Raw genomic sequence first — 17,260 nt, 5'->3', positions numbered from 1 at the left:
ATCGAATTATCACTTAACATGAATCAGGAGGATTTATTTGACTGGAGTGCAGCTGTTAGCCTATTTAGTATACCAAAGACACCTGCAGTGATACATTTTATTTGGCTTCAAAAAAGTAGTGCAATCAAAAGTATGCTAAGCTAATCTGTTCCCCTGCACGCTCTCCGAAGCCCCTCCAAACTCTATCAAACTCATGTCAGGCTCAACATCATATTTTTTAGCAGGATTATACTTAAAGGACATCATGAAAATACAAATAGTTTCTCCTTCAGGGTTTGTAGGGTAAGTTATCCATCACAAAATCATTATATTAACATCCTTTTTGAATATACTGCATCAAATTCAAATATTATTTTATAAACATTAACAAATTCTGCTGTTTTTGTATAACAAACTCTGATCATGGCATGTAGTATAGGGTGGTTAGAGGCTATAGAGGATTACTGATCTCACTTACTGTATGATGGAGTCATTCAGTGTTTTCTTTTTCCAAACTCAGCTTCCCAGTTTGTCTTGCTCTTAAACTACTATCCCGAGAACATTAGAGGGGTTTCATTCACACAGATATCCAGAGCTTTCCATAAATGCCGGCTGCTGGCCGAACAGCCAACTACTCATTTAAGCCCAGCTGGCTACTTTATTATATTAATGTTTGTTTAATAAAATAATTTTGATTAACAAGTTGCGATTTACTATGTGTGTAAAATATTAACTTTTTACAGACTGTGTGGGCTAAAACGTGCAAGAAGCCTTTAGATTAATTCACTACATGTTTACAGTCGGGTAAGCAAACTCATTAAAATATGCAATAATTAAGATCAGTGTACATGATGGCATAGTGGCATTAGAATGTGCCAGATGCCACCAAATTTGGACTTTTACAGTCAAAACTTTTCTCCAGGGGGTTATGGCCCCGGACCCCCCCTAGCTGGCTACATTGTCCCACTGGCTGGCTGCTCTATATCCCTGTGGAAGCCCTGAGATAGCGCATGATTTGAAAAAGATATCAGGTCAATCTTTGCTGCCGTTAGCTTAGCGGTTTAATCTCTCTTCTTTTTTTTTAAATCACCAGTGTCCCCACTGTGCAACACAACTCTGTAATTTCACCATCAGATACAAAAATATCCCACTAATCATCCTTTAGCACTGTTTATTTTTTTCTGTTTCTTTCCCCTGGTTCTCCTTCTTTGGTGTGTAGTTTTTTTTTTTTTTTTTCGTAGCTGCTGGCTGAGCCCATGTTGGTGAGTAAGAGAGGGAGGGGGAGGAAGAAGGGATGGGTTGGGAGGGGGAGAAACAGAGAGAGAGAGAGAGAGAGAGAGAGAAAGAGAGGGGGTGGATCTGTTGATTTACTAAAGACTCAAATACGACCAGTCTCCCCTCCCACACACCCACTCACACTTCCTCCCTCTCCTCATCTCTCCCTTTCTCTCTCTCTCTCTCTCTCCCTCTCTCACCCCCCACCCCCTCCTGGCGTGATGGTACAGCTCCAGAAACAGGAAGGAGCCGCAGCTCTATAAATAGAGAGGAGCTGCTCAGCCAGGAACCACACACACACACACACTCACACACACACACACACAGTTTCCCCTCTCTTGTCCCCTCATTTTCTCTCTCTCTGTGTTGCTTCTCCGCTCTCTCTGCTCGCCCTCTTTCTTACTTGCACTTTACCTTGAAAATGTAAACACACACACATACTAAGATGCACACGAACACACTGATCAGCACAGAGCTGCACACACAATACACACGGATCTTGACTCGGATGATAATTAGTTGTGCGCCGTTTAACGTTAATGGTGTGTAAATGTGTCTGTTAACACACACTACTACTTAGCCCACTCTTTTTTCCTTTTTTCTTACTCTTTTTCTTGCTCACACACACACACACACACACACACACACACACACACACACACACACACACACAAAGGTCTCTGTTATTGAGTGGGGGGGGGGGGTGGGGGGGTTGGGAATGGAGGGGAATAGATGAGGAAGGAAAAAAAGTGATGATTTTCTGTGGCCACTAGGTTTTTATGTCAGGTCAGCAGGTTTAAACTGCTGATGACACACGTACATGTGCATGCTCACACTCTTTATTTCCTACACGTGCACACACACACACACACACACACACACACACAAACGTATAAGAAAGAGCTGCAATAAAGAAGAGCTGCAATAAACCACACCACAATAGTGTTTATACTGCGTGTGCACGTCACAAATCTGTGTGTGGATGTGTGTGTTAGTCTTCTACCTGCCACTTTAGGTTCTCACATACAGTTACAGACTGATAGCAGTTGGCCAACGGCACTCTGACAGCTTTTAAAATACTTTGCTAATTTTTGTGTTTCCATCCAAATTTTCTTCAAATAAATATATCTTTTACAGGCAGTAATATATCCCAGAGTTTTCCCTATTGTTAAAATTTTTTTGGACATTTGTGAAGGAAACGCTCAAAATTCCAGCTCTGCCCCAACTCCAAGCCTCGGCATGAATAAGAATACAAGTATGTCCTCTCATGTAGTTTTTATTTTGGCAGAAGGATAAAGAAGTAGTACTGTCCAACAAATATAAGACTCAGTGGTGGAAAAACCGCAGTTCATTTGCAGAGCTGCGAAAGGTAAAATTTAAGGCATTGTTTAGAAGATTAGAAGTGTGTGCATATTCAAATCAGGGGTGTATAGGCCCCCTGTGTACAGGAGGCAGACTGGCAGGCGCTTTCTTACACACACACACACACACACACACCCTTCTCTGGGATTGCGGCCAAATGGTTCTTTTGTTTGTACCTTCCTCTTGTCACTTGGAGTTTTCTGTCCTTCACTCCCACAGACTCTTTGTTTTTGTGTTCTGTCCATCTATTGCCCAACGTTCAGGGATCTGGTCAGGGACTAAAGACTGTGTGTCTGAGGAGGTTCAGAAACAAATCTTACAGTAATCACAACAGTGTGATGGTGTCAGAGCACTGTAGGGGGCAGTAATGTTGGTCCTAGTCAGAAGCCCAAAGCCAATGTTTTATACTTGAAGCAGATTCACCTCTTTGCCTCACCAGTTTTTAAATTCAAGATCAAAACCAGACCCAAACCTTCAGTATGCTCAGAACCTCGTTTCAGATCTCTTGCTAGGTCCTTTGGAGCTGTGGCCAAGTTGCAGACCCTTGATGCCAAATTCATTCACAGATAGGCTCTTTCAGTGACCTGCTCAAGGACACTTCAGCAGAATGCATGCCTGCTGACGTGTGCTTGGACCACCATCCTTGAGTTGAAGGACAGACTGTCTGACGATCCCGCTTGTTTTCCTTCTTGATTTACCCTCATAATCCTCCCAGTTCTTTACACTGAAATGACCTGAGTAGTAGTGACATTAGAAAACACTGTACCACGGGCGCGCCCCAGTAGTTCCTGGTTAAGACACATGCCACATAACCGCAATGTCCCTGGTTTGATTCCGGCAGTGGACCTTTTGTTGCATGTCACCTCCCATCTCTCTCCCCTTTATTTCCTGTCGACTCTCTCCGCTGTTGCTACAATACAGGCACAAAAATAAAACCGTATCATTAAAAGCAGCTGACGGAGAGCGTTTTTAATAGTCATGTATTTTCTGCCCTATGATATGATCCATACCTACCTTATTCCCCTCTGGTCACATGTCTTCACATGTCATTGCATGCACACCTGGCTTCAAGAAGTGTACTTCCCCCGCTCCCAGAAAATAATCCCTCAAAAAAAAAAAAAAAATCCAAATAAATGATCCAAGTAAGTTTTTACCAAATGTTTTCTCATGATGCTTGAGCTACATTTTGAAAACTCAGACCTGCAGGTGTTTTCTGAACACAGCCTTGAAAACGTGTCAGTCGTTAAAGACAATTTTCTGTCACATGTTAGACGCAGGCAGGTTATGGTTGAAAATATGAGGATACATGCCAGAGCTTTTTGCCATTGCCAGTCAGTCAGCACACACACTTACATATTAAAGACCTGTTTGATTTAATTGACTCATTTCACAGTCTAGTGGGCCAGACCAGGAACAATCATACACGCACACACTCACAAGCAAGGTACATACTGGCCTGCAGAAGGAAATCCAATTGAAATTTGGACAATTATGACACATCTTTGTGTGTCCGGGTGTGGGTGTGTGTGCTTTTGTGACTATATTCACTCCACATAATTCTAAAGCTGCAATGATTAGTCAAAGAAAAATAATCTGCAACTATTTTGATAATCCAATAATTGTTTGTCATTTTTCAAGCAAAAATGCCAAAAACATGTTAAGTCCAGATTCTCAAATGTGAAGATTTTCTGTTTTTTTCTGTTTCATATAATTGTAAATTGAATACCTTTGGATGTTTTACTTACAAAACAAGACATTTGAATAAGTTACCTTTGACTTGGGGAAACTGCGGTTGATGTTTTTTTACTGCTTTTTGACATATCATAGACTAAACAATTAATTAATCACCTACATTACTCTCTTTGTTACTTCAGTTTACATAATTTCAACCCAAGTGCCAAACAAACACTTGAATATTCTCAGATTTGTTTTAGAAATGCAGACACTGATTTATTCTCTTCTCTTTTGCATAGCGGTCGAGTCCTAGAGTTACAGCACTGTGCTTATATTGTGTAGCACGTGAGCTCAGTTTGCTCCTTAACAATGCTGGGATCAGGATCTGTACACATCTGCTGCTCTGTGCTGAGTTCTCTGTAAGAATCTTATGGATCAGATAAACCGATACTTAAACAATTAAATGTGATTTCTAATGAGAGCGGCTTTGAGTTGAAGTACTCTTTTGTTTTTTCTTCAAAACCAATCAGAAGAATGCTAAAAATAGTACATCTGTATGCCTGATATGTGCGTCTGTATAACTCTCTTTGGTTAACTAGTTCCTCTTGTACAGTGGTCATCATTGTGTGTTTGTGTGTGCCGTATGCTGCCTGTCAGCAGGACTGTGCCCTGCAGTCAGAGCAGAGAAAAGACTGAGGTGATGATGCAGAGGTGAGGAGAGCAGGAGTGAAAGAAAAAAGGATAGAAAGGGGTAAAACAGATGGAGGGTGAGAGGAGTGACTACACCTTCAGTGATGAATATTAGGAGGAATATGCTTTTCTTGCTGGAGACAAGAGGTTTCCACTGTTGACCTCATATTGAATATAATCTTTAGTTTTGAGAGGCATGTCTGCTAGATACCTCCGCATTTTGTTTGTTTGTTTGACACTAAAAGAATGACCGTATTGTATCGTAGTCCCTTTAATTTTGAGACTTTGGTTGGAATTTGATGCTCAACCTTCAAAGAGAGGGAGGCAAAGGAAAGAGAGGAGGCAGAGAGGTAGATGAGGAAGGAAGAGAGAGGGAGAGCAGGCAGGGTGGCGGAGAGTGAGTAAGTGAGCGAGAGGAGGAGGAGGAGGAGGAGGAGGAGGAAGAAGGAGGATGTAGTGCACAAAGCACCAGAGCAGCAGGTTGCTATAACAACAGCACCTTAGTGGTTCCATCTCTGTCTCTCTTCTCTCCCTCCCTCTCCCTCTCTGATCACCCTCTCATCGTTTGCTCCCCGCTGTCATTTGGCGTGCTATGCCTTTCCATCAAGCCACCTATCTCCTCCTCCTCCTCACCAACCCCCCCCTCTTTCCCCCCCACCTCTTCTCTCCTTCACCATCTCTCCTCCCTCATGTTCATATTCTGGTAGCTCCTCCACTCAAAGGAAAAAGACCATCTGCCTGACAAATAAATCCGTTCTTCCTCCTTCTGTGTGTGTGTGTGTGTGTGTGTGTCTTACCTTTGTCTCTCTGTATCTTTGTCAATCTCTCTCTCTGTGTGTTGTGGGAGCAGACAGAGGAGCAGTCAGCAGGTGTTTATGTCAAAGAATACAGAGAGACGCGGGAGGGGAAACAAGCAGCGCTCTCCTCCTTTCTCTCTCTCCTGCCTTTGCTCTTTTACATCCTCTCGTCCTTTTATTCCGATGCTCTTTTCCTCTACGCTCGCTAAGCACTCCAGCTTGATTAAACTACTTCAAAATTCTTTGTCTCCGATTTTCGATATCTTTGTCTCTCCTCCCCTGCCTCTGATTCCTTCTCTCACACGTGCAAACACTTATCACACGACTCAGTTTGGTATTTTATTTCACTGATTGTCAAATGAATAAAAATATTGTCAGCTCCGTTTACAGTGCATGGCAGGTATATTGCTGTAATTCAGAAGTGTAATTAGGTCGCTAATTGTGTTAAAAGAAACAAATGATTAATTAACAACAGTTAATATAAAGCATTTTGTACCGGCTCACAGTTTTGTCATTCATCCTGTCACGTTCCCTCAGGCTATATGGCATGCTGACTCATACAGTACTGAACAGACAAAACCACAGTCCATCTTTCTCTTTCTGCCTGCCTGTATTTTTCTATTTCTTTGTTTCTGTCTCTATGTTCAGCATTTTATCCAGGACGTTAAACTGGTAATGTTTTTTTAAAAGTGGGTGTGTATGCAAAACCCCTGTGTGTGTGTGTGTGTGTGTGAGTGTGTGTGTGTGTACATGCATGTGTGGGTGGGTGCTACAGTTCACACCACCTGGATAATTATGGGAGTTTTTATAGGTGGGCTTTGAAAGGCGAGTCTGTTATTATCAACATGAGTCACTGGCATTTAGGGAAAGCCTGTAACACACACATGCACGCATGTACACACACACAAACACCACTATACGCACACAAAACCAAACCAGTATGCAGGAGACCTGAATTATTTAAACCCATTGATTGCAGGACCACACACACATGCACACACAGAGTTGATGAAGCTGTGTCGTGACAGTGGAGACGTGTGTTTTCCTGTGTTTTTCTCAGTTGTTCCTCTAATGGCTACACCGGCATAAGAGTTCAAGCCACACATGCAAACACACACGCACACACTGTACAGTAGTTTTGGCTGTCAATACTAATAGTGTTTATTATGCCATAAAGATAATTAGGCTGACTGTCAGTCACAGCAGAGAAGAGAGGGAAAGCCAACCTGACAGCCCCACCCCACACATATTCTTACACACATTCACACACCAGCAAACCCAGAAAGTCAAGAAAGGATAATTTTTGTATTCTGTCTCTCGTGGTGTGTGTGTGTGCGTGTGTGTGTCTGCCAGCTTGAGTGGGTCCACCTCAGGGTCAGAATACAATCTGAATATATTTTGTCTGTTGTTCCATCTGAATAACAAAGAGCTAGACGTGCATTTGCACACATATATGTATCGGTGGTGTGTGTGTGTGTGTGTTTGACTCTTTCACATGTGACAGCTGAGAGCATAAATTTCACAAAATATTTGACTGCATCTCAGCTCTTGTACAGAAGACTGTTTGAAGTGTAGATGTGCAGGATAGACCTACTGTATGTAACTTGTAAATTGATTTTTTTTTTTGTCAGTACGTTATCCTTTTTATTTTTCTCTACTTGTTTTTACATTGTACGTTTTTCTTAAATGCTCTTTATGAGAGAATTTGACCTAATCTTTTTGCAATTTTGAACTGTTTTATTTAACTTTGCTTCATTTAGAAAGTTTGAAAATATTGAAAGATGGTGTTCTTTGACAAATGATATTATAGAATAAGTTAATCAATTTAGCTGTTACTGAGCTATGACATATTCTTCTTTGAGGGCCTCTAAGGAATTTAAGAAGAAAAGTTGTAAAAAAGAAAGACTTCATCCATCATTTATGCATATAAAAGAAAAAGTTCAAATAATACCTTTATACTTTTACCACAGATTTTATAGCAAAGATCATTTTTGTATAGATCTTGAACTGTGGGTCTCTCTGGGTCGGAGCACAACATTTGTGCCGTGGTAGCCTTTCATAAATGAGGTCGCTGCTTCCCATCCCTCATTTTAATAGCATCTGCTATTTCTCTGCCAACTTCATTAGGGTTTAAAATTAACAAGTTAGGAGTAAAACTGAGATTGAGTTTATTAAATTGCACAGAAACTTCAAATTATATGTGTTTTCCCCCCATTTCGTCCCAATTTGGTTGTTGCCAATTCCCGGTGTTTACTTGAGTCTGTTGCTGCCAACTCCCTTGCTATCATAAACAGATCAGTAGGGACTACCATGTGCCCCCTCTACATGAAGTCACCAGCTACGTCTATTCACCTGAATAGAGAAGAGTGTAATGCATGTTCATTACATAGGTATGTTACAGAATGGAAAAAAGATTTTAGGCCATGTCCTAGCTGGAAATATTTGCACTGGCAAAGTGATACTTCGGAGGAATTCATGCCACCTTTCCTCAGTGTAATTTACACCAATTGACAACAGAACAACTGGTGCTGTGGAAGATAAGTTGACTGCTCTTTTTAGTAACATGGCAATCCCTGACCCAATGTCACCTTCATTAAGTTTGGGAAAAAGTGAATACTTGTATCAGATCTGTACTCATTATCAGCAGATATCCTGACTTCAGGTATCGGAATCACTATCTGGAGGGAGTTGGATCCCCATCCTGTGGGCATGGATGATCTTATTCTGCTCCTTCCTCAGTTTCTGCTTGCTGTCCCTCCATACCTCCTCTCCCTTCCTCTCCCACCCAGGTCTATGATAGTGATTACCTTAACTGCCAGCCAGTGTTTGTTAGCACCCTGTCGTTATCTCGTCTGTGCCATAGCAGAGGCAGTGAGACTATTAACATAAGCGGACTGTGCGGTGGCTGCCTTCAGTAAGGCTAAGAATGAGGTGGGGATTTGGATGGAGCAGCTTATCTGGCCATTGGTTAATGCTAATGATGGAGAGAATACTACAGATGGAACGAGCTGTTCTTTTGCTTCCCTGCTCAGGAAAAAAAACCCAGAGTTCAGCCTGCTGGGAACATTCTTGGAGAGGGCTGCTAGTCTTCCCATTGCTTTGGCCCATCTTTTACCTTACGTGTAGGAGAATGTGTGCTTCTGTGCACACACATGTGCGCACAGTGTACAGGATATACTCCATGTGAGAAATCAGTAGTGTGATCATTATTTCAGCTAGATTGAATCCGTACTAAAAGAAGAATTGATTTGTTTCTGTGATATTGTGAATTTCAGCACACGTCTTGCCTTTTCATGACAGTTCTTGATGTGTATTAAAAGGAAGCAGCCTGCTGCCTTATTGATTTTGGTATCCCATTGTTGCGCCCTGAAGACTACAGAAAAGTTTTTCAATTGCTAACGTGTCCCATCTCTGGTGCCCCTCCAGGCCTAATCCATTTTCTTTTTCCTTACTGTTACAGCTCCAGGAGACTGTGAAGAGGAAACTGGACAGCGCACGGTCGCCCCTCAATGGTGACCAGAACGGTATCTGTGATAAAGGCAGCTACTCACCGACCACCAAACGGGTACGGAAGGAGGGCTCTGGTGGTTTGGACTCACTAACAGGTCTCCCTAACAACAACAATAACAACAATGTTCCGCCCATCTCTCCACTGCATCACCAAATGGACATTAAGCCCTTACTTGGTGGGCCCAACACTTCCACCGGAAACAACACTACAAACAGCAATGGCAACCATGTAGGCCGGGCATCAGATGAGCTGGGGAAAAACGGTGGCAGCCATCTTCCAGACATAAAGTTGAACGGCTCGCTGGACTTGGAGGACAGCTTCGGCCTCCTCAAAGACCTAAAACAGGAGCCACTAGATGATGGAGGTGGGATGGAGTCGTCTGATCCCCAGTCTCTGTCCAATCAGAACAAGCTGTTCTCCGACATCAACCTCAATGACCAAGAGTGGCAGGAGCTGATTGATGAGTTGGCCAACACTGTGCCAGAGGATGATATGCACGACCTCTTCAATGAGGACTTTGAGGACAAAAAAGAGGCAGAGTTTGGCAGGCCGGCAAACAATCAGACACCAGGCCCACAGGAAGCAGCTGGGAATACGACAACACCTGGAGGGGGGGCGGCGCCAGCAGCAGCAGCCCTGCCTCCTCCTCCTCAGCCTCCACAGAGTGGCCCACAGGTTCCCATGGGTTCACCACAGGTCAGTAGCCCAAGGGTTGACATGAAGTCCTATGGCAGGGGTTTAACCTGTGTCATTCAGTCACTTGTTGATATATTTGTCTCTCTGTTTTCTCCAATGTATAATTACACTACATTTGATTGAATGTACATTTAAGAGTACTGTGTTTGTTATCAGACAGACACACAATAGATTGACATGTAGCAGCAACCATTGATGAACAATGTATAAACTGCATGCACAGCACAATTCATGATCCCTTCCTCATTAAAGGTTTTCATGTTATGAGTAGAAGATGGCCATTGAATAGATTTTATCAATTCATTTTTATTATTGATTCTGCTTTTTGATTCCTTTTCTTCAAGAATCAGACAGTTTGAATATAAGAATATGAACTGATTCTTGATTCCCATTCCTAGTAATAAAATCACACAGGTGTGTCCTTCAGTTTACAGTTTATAAGGTACTGAAACATGAGTGCAACTACAAATTATATCTGCAGAAATAAGAAACATAATGCTTACAGGTTGTGTTTGGGTTATAACAGAGTCTTGTAAGCTAGCTGTGAGGTATTTCAATCTGAGACAGATGACATCCAGCTAAACTAAAAAACAGTCCCTCAACTCATGAACAGAGCTTCATTAACATGATAAGTGTTTTGAATAATGCAGGTTATTTTTTAGCAATATGTTGTAAAGGACTTTTTAGTCTGTGTGAAATGTGAAGTCACATTGGTAGCCATTTGTAGGCAAATAAGCCCATTTCCCAAAATGCTGAACTATCTCTGAAAGAGGTAATATTACATGAGTCTTACAGGATTTTCTGTGTTTGGACCCCTCTCCTCAGGTCCGACCATCATCGTCAGGCCCTCAGTTTGCCACCACTGCCAATGGAACGCCTCCTCAGCAACCTTTGCAGCAGTCTCCAGCCGTTGCCATGGCATCAGGTTCCCCATTACACAATTGTGTGGCTCGCTCTCCTCAGACCCCAACCCAGGCTCAGACACAAGCAGTCTCCAGACCTGGGAATGGATACATGATGAACCCAGGCCCAGGTGTTAGTCAAGCGGGTACAGGACCCGCAGCGGCTGGGGTTGCTCCTGGAGGTCAGCCGGTGGGGCCAGTAACGCCTGAACTTTCTCCAGCAGAGCAACTAAAAGCAATGGCTGCTCAGCAACGTGCTAAACTGCTGCAGCAGAAGCAGCAGCAGCAGCAACAAGCAGCTAACTGGTCCCCAGCAGGCCCTCCAACCAGTCCCTATAACTCTGGTCCCTTTAACCAGGAGAAACCCAACAGCCCCATGATGTACCCACCGCAAGCCTTTAACACACCACAGGGCCCTCTTGTGGCTGGGATGGCCCCCAACAATGGGCCCAAAGCCCCCATGAACAACTACCTCCCTCACAACCACATGGGCATGATGGGCCAGCAGCAGCCGAACAGCATCAGCCAGAATGCCCTGTCCAAACAACAGCAGCAGCAGCAGCAGCAAACGGCAGCCATGTTGTCCTATAACAACACCAAACCGCTGAGTCACTTCAGCGGCAGCGGGGTTGATCACATAGGCCAGAGGATGACGCCACCCATGGTAGGGAACAGTCAGGTCAAGAACCCCATGATGCCTCCCTACATTGGTGGTGGGGGAGGTGGGGGCCAGGGGGCAGGGCCAGGGCAGACCCAGGGGCCGATCCCAGGGCAGACAGCCCACCTGAGTGAGGAGCAGAAGAGGATGTTGCTGATGAAGCAAAAAGTATTGAACCAGAACATGCCCTACAGCGCCATGCAGCCTCACGGACAGGTAAGAGAACTGTTTAATGCTCTCCATTACAAATGGCTGGGCAGAGTTGTTAGCAATGAATTGGTGCTGAAGTGTAATCAGCACTCATGCCAGACCTTCAGTGCTGGTCCAGGAGGAAGGTTTCCCTCTCCGTTGTTAGTCCTTTAGCTTAGATTCCAGAGTCATTCCTACACTGAGCAGCTTCTGTGGAGATGAGTGCCATGTTTAAGGGTGCTGTTGTTATAGAGCACTCAACTCATGACCTTGGGAGGAGAACAAAACCCCCACACTTTTTGCTTTTCAATCCTTGAGGAGCTATATTCATGTGCTGGCTGTGCACTGGAAGACTTTTATAAAATTTACAGATAAAATTGCCCAATGGCAATGGTTCAGAAATAAAAATATCAGCTAAGGTTATTTAAACAGTTGACCGGGAGAGATAACAGAGCATGAATTGCTGTTTTATAAAATCTTCCAGAGGTGCAGTCAGGGAAGGTAAAATGGCGGTAGTTGCCCCAGCAACAAGCCAGGGCTGGGAATAGGCATAGGAAAATGGCCTGTCGAGAGTGTATTGATGCCTCTGCAACACTAGCAGCACTGATAGCCCCCTCCCCTCCTCCCCCAGACACACAAGCGCATGCACTCCCACACCACGCCAAACACCAAAGCTAAACGGCTCCTTAGCTCATATCCCCAATCTGTCACAGCTGACTGATGGCTGAGATTGGACCACTAAACCAAGCTAGCTGCTGTCATTACCGCAAGCCCACCCCAGGCAGTTTGTTTCCTGAGCCCAGCTACCAGCGCGGCCCACTCTGAACGCTCCAGTGGTTCAGCCAGGTGTCAGGTGTCCTTAATAATCCACCGGATGGGAGGATGTTAAGGAAGTGTGGGTGACCTATACCTTAACAAAAACCTACACAAGTGACGGCTCACACCCGGATGGTTCTTCTCATGGTGTTGCTCATTATCTCAGCAGCATTGTACTATCACCAGTAGAAAGTGTGTGTGTTGGTGTGTGCATGCGTCTTTATGATGCACTTGTCAATGTTGCCTTTTTCTGTCTTTATCTCTCTGTCTCTCTCTCTGCCTCCCTTGTGTTGATGATATGGCCTCAGTCAGTCAGTCACCTCCTCCTCCTCCCCTCTGGTGATCTCTGCATCTCCTGTCCTGCTCCTCCCCCTTCCTCCCTCTCTCTCCCTCTCTCTGTCTTTCTCTCCCTGCCAGAGACACTCAGCACCAATAAAGGAGCAGATTTATTAATATGGGGCCTTTGTGGCTGCTGCCTGGAGGGCTGTGTGTTTGTGTGCGCGAGTGAGCACGGGTATGTGCACATATATGTTTGTGTGTGTTTCATAGATTTACAGGGGTGTGGAGGGGTGGTGGGGCTGGAGAGATTTATTTGAATGAGTAGAGGAGAATTGGAGACCAGGAAAGAGAGAGGAGAGCGATGTGCAGAGAAGAAAAAGAACAACTTACAGGAGAAAGGCAAATGCAGAAAGAAAGATTTATTGTAGAGTGAAGATGGAGCATATTAAAAAGAGAGTCAAGGGCTTGGAAAGAGAGAAATAAGTGAGCAGTGCAGAATGGAATGTCTGAAATGCAAAATACTCACTATTCTACTTGCATCTAGCACATTAATGACTCTCTAATTATTTAGTAAGTAAATTTATTTGTAGTGAATAGTCACACAGGTCCCAAATAACATTAGCAGATAAACAATAAAGCATATTAAAAATACAACAATGATAATGATACACTGCTCTTTGTTAGAATAATTTGTCATCACTACTGGCTTTGTTTTTATAGTGATCATAAATTAGGGTGTAAGTGGGTGCATATGAGCTTTACATGAACAATTACAGGATGTGGACTACTAAGTAGTAACACTTAGGGATAAGTCCACCAATTTTACACATCAGGATCAGTTTACAGGTCATGTGCAGTCACTACTCAGTCAGTTGTATAATGACAGCGGTGGCTATGGAGGAGCTTTGTCAAGCCTGACACCGTGTCCTAACAGCAAGCGAGTGTCAAACTCTTGCGTCGCATCGTGTAACATCTGACGCTCTCTGTCCACACTGAATCCGTTAAATATGCACCTCTGTTACATCACGTAAGCAAACGTCGCCATTATGGGAAGTGTAGGATCCAGTGTTTTTGGAGATTGACCATACAAGAGACAAGAAGTCAGGACATTTAAGCTTCAGTTGCATTAATATAGGCAACTTATTTTAAATTTAAGTCTCCTAAATCCCCAAATTTTATTGAGGTGCAATACAAAATTATTGAATTACTCTTTAAATGAAAACAGATTTTAACGCTGAAGTAATTTCATTACATTCACTGTTACAGAGGTGGGTCATATTAGATTGAATGCCAATTGACAATATTTTTCAGCCGTAAAAGAGGTCTGGCAATCAGCTCTTTAATATTTTTCTGACCATCTGTGCCCAAATTGTAGACGCATTGGACAAAAAGCTTCAATATTCTTCAGTATGTTAAGGTGAGAAATATTAAAAATAATGACAACATGCCAAATGTAACAAACAAGGAGGTGCTGCAGTCACAAGCTGAAATGAACCAACATGCATCTCAGGAAAGGGGTGATGAGGAAGAGGGTCCCCCCCCCCCCCCACATTGCATCTGTTATCACTTGATTCAAATGGGTTTCAAACAGACATGCTCCTTAAAGATAGATTGTAAGCAGTGTTTATTATAACTAGTGCTTTTAGATGCATTCAACAGTGTTCCTGCTGCACAGCTAGCATCAGCTTAACAAAGGTAGTATTGGTAACACCTTCAACACTGCCCATTGTTTGTGTGTCACCTAACACAACAGGCAACAAACAGATTTCTAATGGTTCGACATTTCATTCCTGCCGTGGTTGGACTGCAAAGTAGCTAGAGGACTTGTCAGTGGTGCAAACAGGATGCTAAAACCAATATCTGCTAAATCTGACCCCCAAAGCTCAGCTTATATACGTGTAGGTTTATGTACGTGTGTGTGTGTGTGTCTAGTTGTGATGGAGTCATTTTTGCTTGCCTGAGACATCATTGGTAATGGTGTTTGTTTGTGTTTGGTTGAAGTAACACTAGCTGTGCTTAGATTCCATTTTTTGTCTGCATTAGCGTATGTGTACATTAGCCTTTGGCTTTGTGTTTGTGTGTGTCGTCTCACAGGTGGTGCTTAAACATCACTTTCTCTCTGCTCCGTCCTCTCTCCCTCTTTCTGTTTCTGTGTGTTTGTGTGTGTGTGTGTGTGTGTGTGTGTGTGTGTGTGTGTGTGTGTGTGTGTAGGCTAATCCAGTTAGTAGCTGCTCGGGGAAACTTCAGCCTCGCTCCTCAAAAGCTCGTTAGTCAAGCTTTAATTGTTGCTCCCTTGCTTTGCATATCGCCATGACGCTAATTTATGCCCGTTGTCGCGGTTACTGTCGCCACAGTGGTGGATGTCTCAGTGGAAGCAGCAAGTGGGGGAGCAAAGGAGCATGCATGAGTCTGTGGAAGATGTTTGTGTGATTGTCTGTGTGTGACGGATGATGCGGTGGCCTCAGTATGTGTGTGTGTGTGTGTGTGTGTTTTTTGAGACAGAATGATTGTGAGACGGATGTGGCTTGTTGCACAATGTACGTGCAGCTGTATGAAGCTAGCAGCGCGGGGGTGGGTCTCTGTGGTTATCTGAGTGATGATTGGAGTAGAATGGATTGACAGGTGTTGGCCTCAGAGGAGAGCTTCTGGTGTCATCCTGATAAATTGGACCGGGAGGTTTGAACGTTTGTACGTGTAAATGAGGTGAATGAGTGTGTGTGTGAGAGCACATGTGTGTGCTTGTGCATGTAGGAGATCACAGTGTCACACACTGACTGCAGTGCACGAAGGAGCCGGCGCCGGTGCTAATAGTCCTGTGAGTCACAATCCGCCCCCTCACACATGTACACACACTCTCACACACACACACACACAAACACACACAATCACTCAACAAATAAACAGGATCTGAAAAACACCCACAGGCTTGCACACTCTGCTGAAGCCCTTCCTGCTCTCTACCTTCTCCAGCCCTCTTTCCAGAGGTAAAGCCTCTGATCATTCTCTTTGTCCTCTTTTTCATCTCTCTCTCCATCCTCTTCTGCTGAGAACCCTGACCTGCACAAGGTCTCAGGGCTGTCAGACACACACACACACACACGCCTTTCTCACATGTGCTGAACTAGGACCCGAACAAACAGCTGGGCCAATATTATTGGTGGATTTTAGTTTATAATAGGTATATTAGTATTGTATATAATGGATTCCAGTCAGATTTTTCCTGAAGCTTGTGTCACAGAAACTGTTGATTCCTTTTAAAGATTCAAACCAGTGTTCAAACATGGGAAACAATGCAATGTTCAATATGATTCAATATGATCTGTCTGCATTTACAATGTAAAAGCACAACAGGCCATGCCTTGTACTCCAGCGGTGATGCTAGTAAAATTACCTTTTTATTACATTGCGTTCCCTGTTGCCTGAACAGTAAACCAAGCAATTGCTTTTCTCCTTATTAATGTAATGTAGAGGCAACTAGCAACCTGTGTTGATCATGGCACCAAATCAACCTCCACTCAAGCAAAATAATGTGTGGAAGTGTTTTGGATTCAGCACACCAACTTGTTGATAAAGGTGAGGCTGTTTGCTGCGTGCCTAAGGCTGGAGATATACTTGCTTTTTAACCACACATTCGTGTAGTCAACCCGCTGCCTCATAACCATAGTTGATCACATACTTGTCTATGCACTTTGCATGTTACTGGAAAACTTCTGAATTTGCATGACATCCGCCAAAAAATGTGAGAAGAGAAGAAGAAGCACGATATAAAAAATAAACATGGCAACACTCTAGGAGGTTACTATTGTGTGCAGCAGCAACGACGCATCGTACAGATGCGGGTAATTGTGGACATGGTCTATTAACTTGTCTTCAAAATTGTCCCCCGTCATTGTTGTCACTGCTTTCGTGCCCACTGACCCTTGACCCTGTCACATCCCCATACTGCCCCAACAATTCATGCGCGTATTGCATCTTGTGGACGCGTTGTGTTAATTTCTGAGGCCGTGCACAACCAACGTTCCAAACGGACGCAGGATACACGAGACAGCCATCATGCACATGCAAAGGTGTAGTTAAAAGCAAGTATATCTCCGGCCTTACAGTTACATTACTAGACAACAAGTCTGGTTGGTTTGTCCGTTCTCATTTGAACATTGACAGGATGTAGATTTCGTTTGAACTTGAATTTTTAATAACTGCCCTATTGAATGAAGGATAAATTAATACATTGACAATTGGTGACGGGTCATTTTAACTGAAAAAAAAACACTCTACTTAATTTGATGTTTATGATAGTTCAATATTATTTTTATATTTGCATATTGTTTTTCTTATCCAAACTTAGATATATTTTTATTTTTTTTCACTCAGTTGTTATTCACATCTCTCATCTTATCTCACATTTCATTTTCAGTGAAGTTTAATGCAGTTT

The 17,260-nt window shown here is 43.3% G+C and overlaps 1 protein-coding gene across 1 annotated transcript in view; it reads left to right on the top strand.

Annotated features, from left to right (window-relative positions):
- The window catches only part of maml3 (mastermind-like transcriptional coactivator 3), a 110,991-nt gene that overhangs the window by 43,681 nt on the left and 50,050 nt on the right, over window positions 1-17,260 (top strand). Inside the window, exons 2-3 of the mRNA XM_067584227.1 lie at window positions 9,238-9,984; window positions 10,810-11,760. Coding sequence (XP_067440328.1) covers window positions 9,238-9,984; window positions 10,810-11,760 — 1,698 coding nt within the window. The remainder of the gene's footprint in view (window positions 1-9,237; window positions 9,985-10,809; window positions 11,761-17,260) is intronic.

The sequence above is a fragment of the Thunnus thynnus genome, chromosome 3 (assembly GCF_963924715.1).
Source record: "Thunnus thynnus chromosome 3, fThuThy2.1, whole genome shotgun sequence".
Lineage (NCBI taxonomy): Eukaryota > Metazoa > Chordata > Actinopteri > Scombriformes > Scombridae > Thunnus > Thunnus thynnus.
The sequence above is the reverse complement of the archived record's forward strand: the minus strand, read 5'-3'. Positions and strand labels throughout refer to the sequence as shown.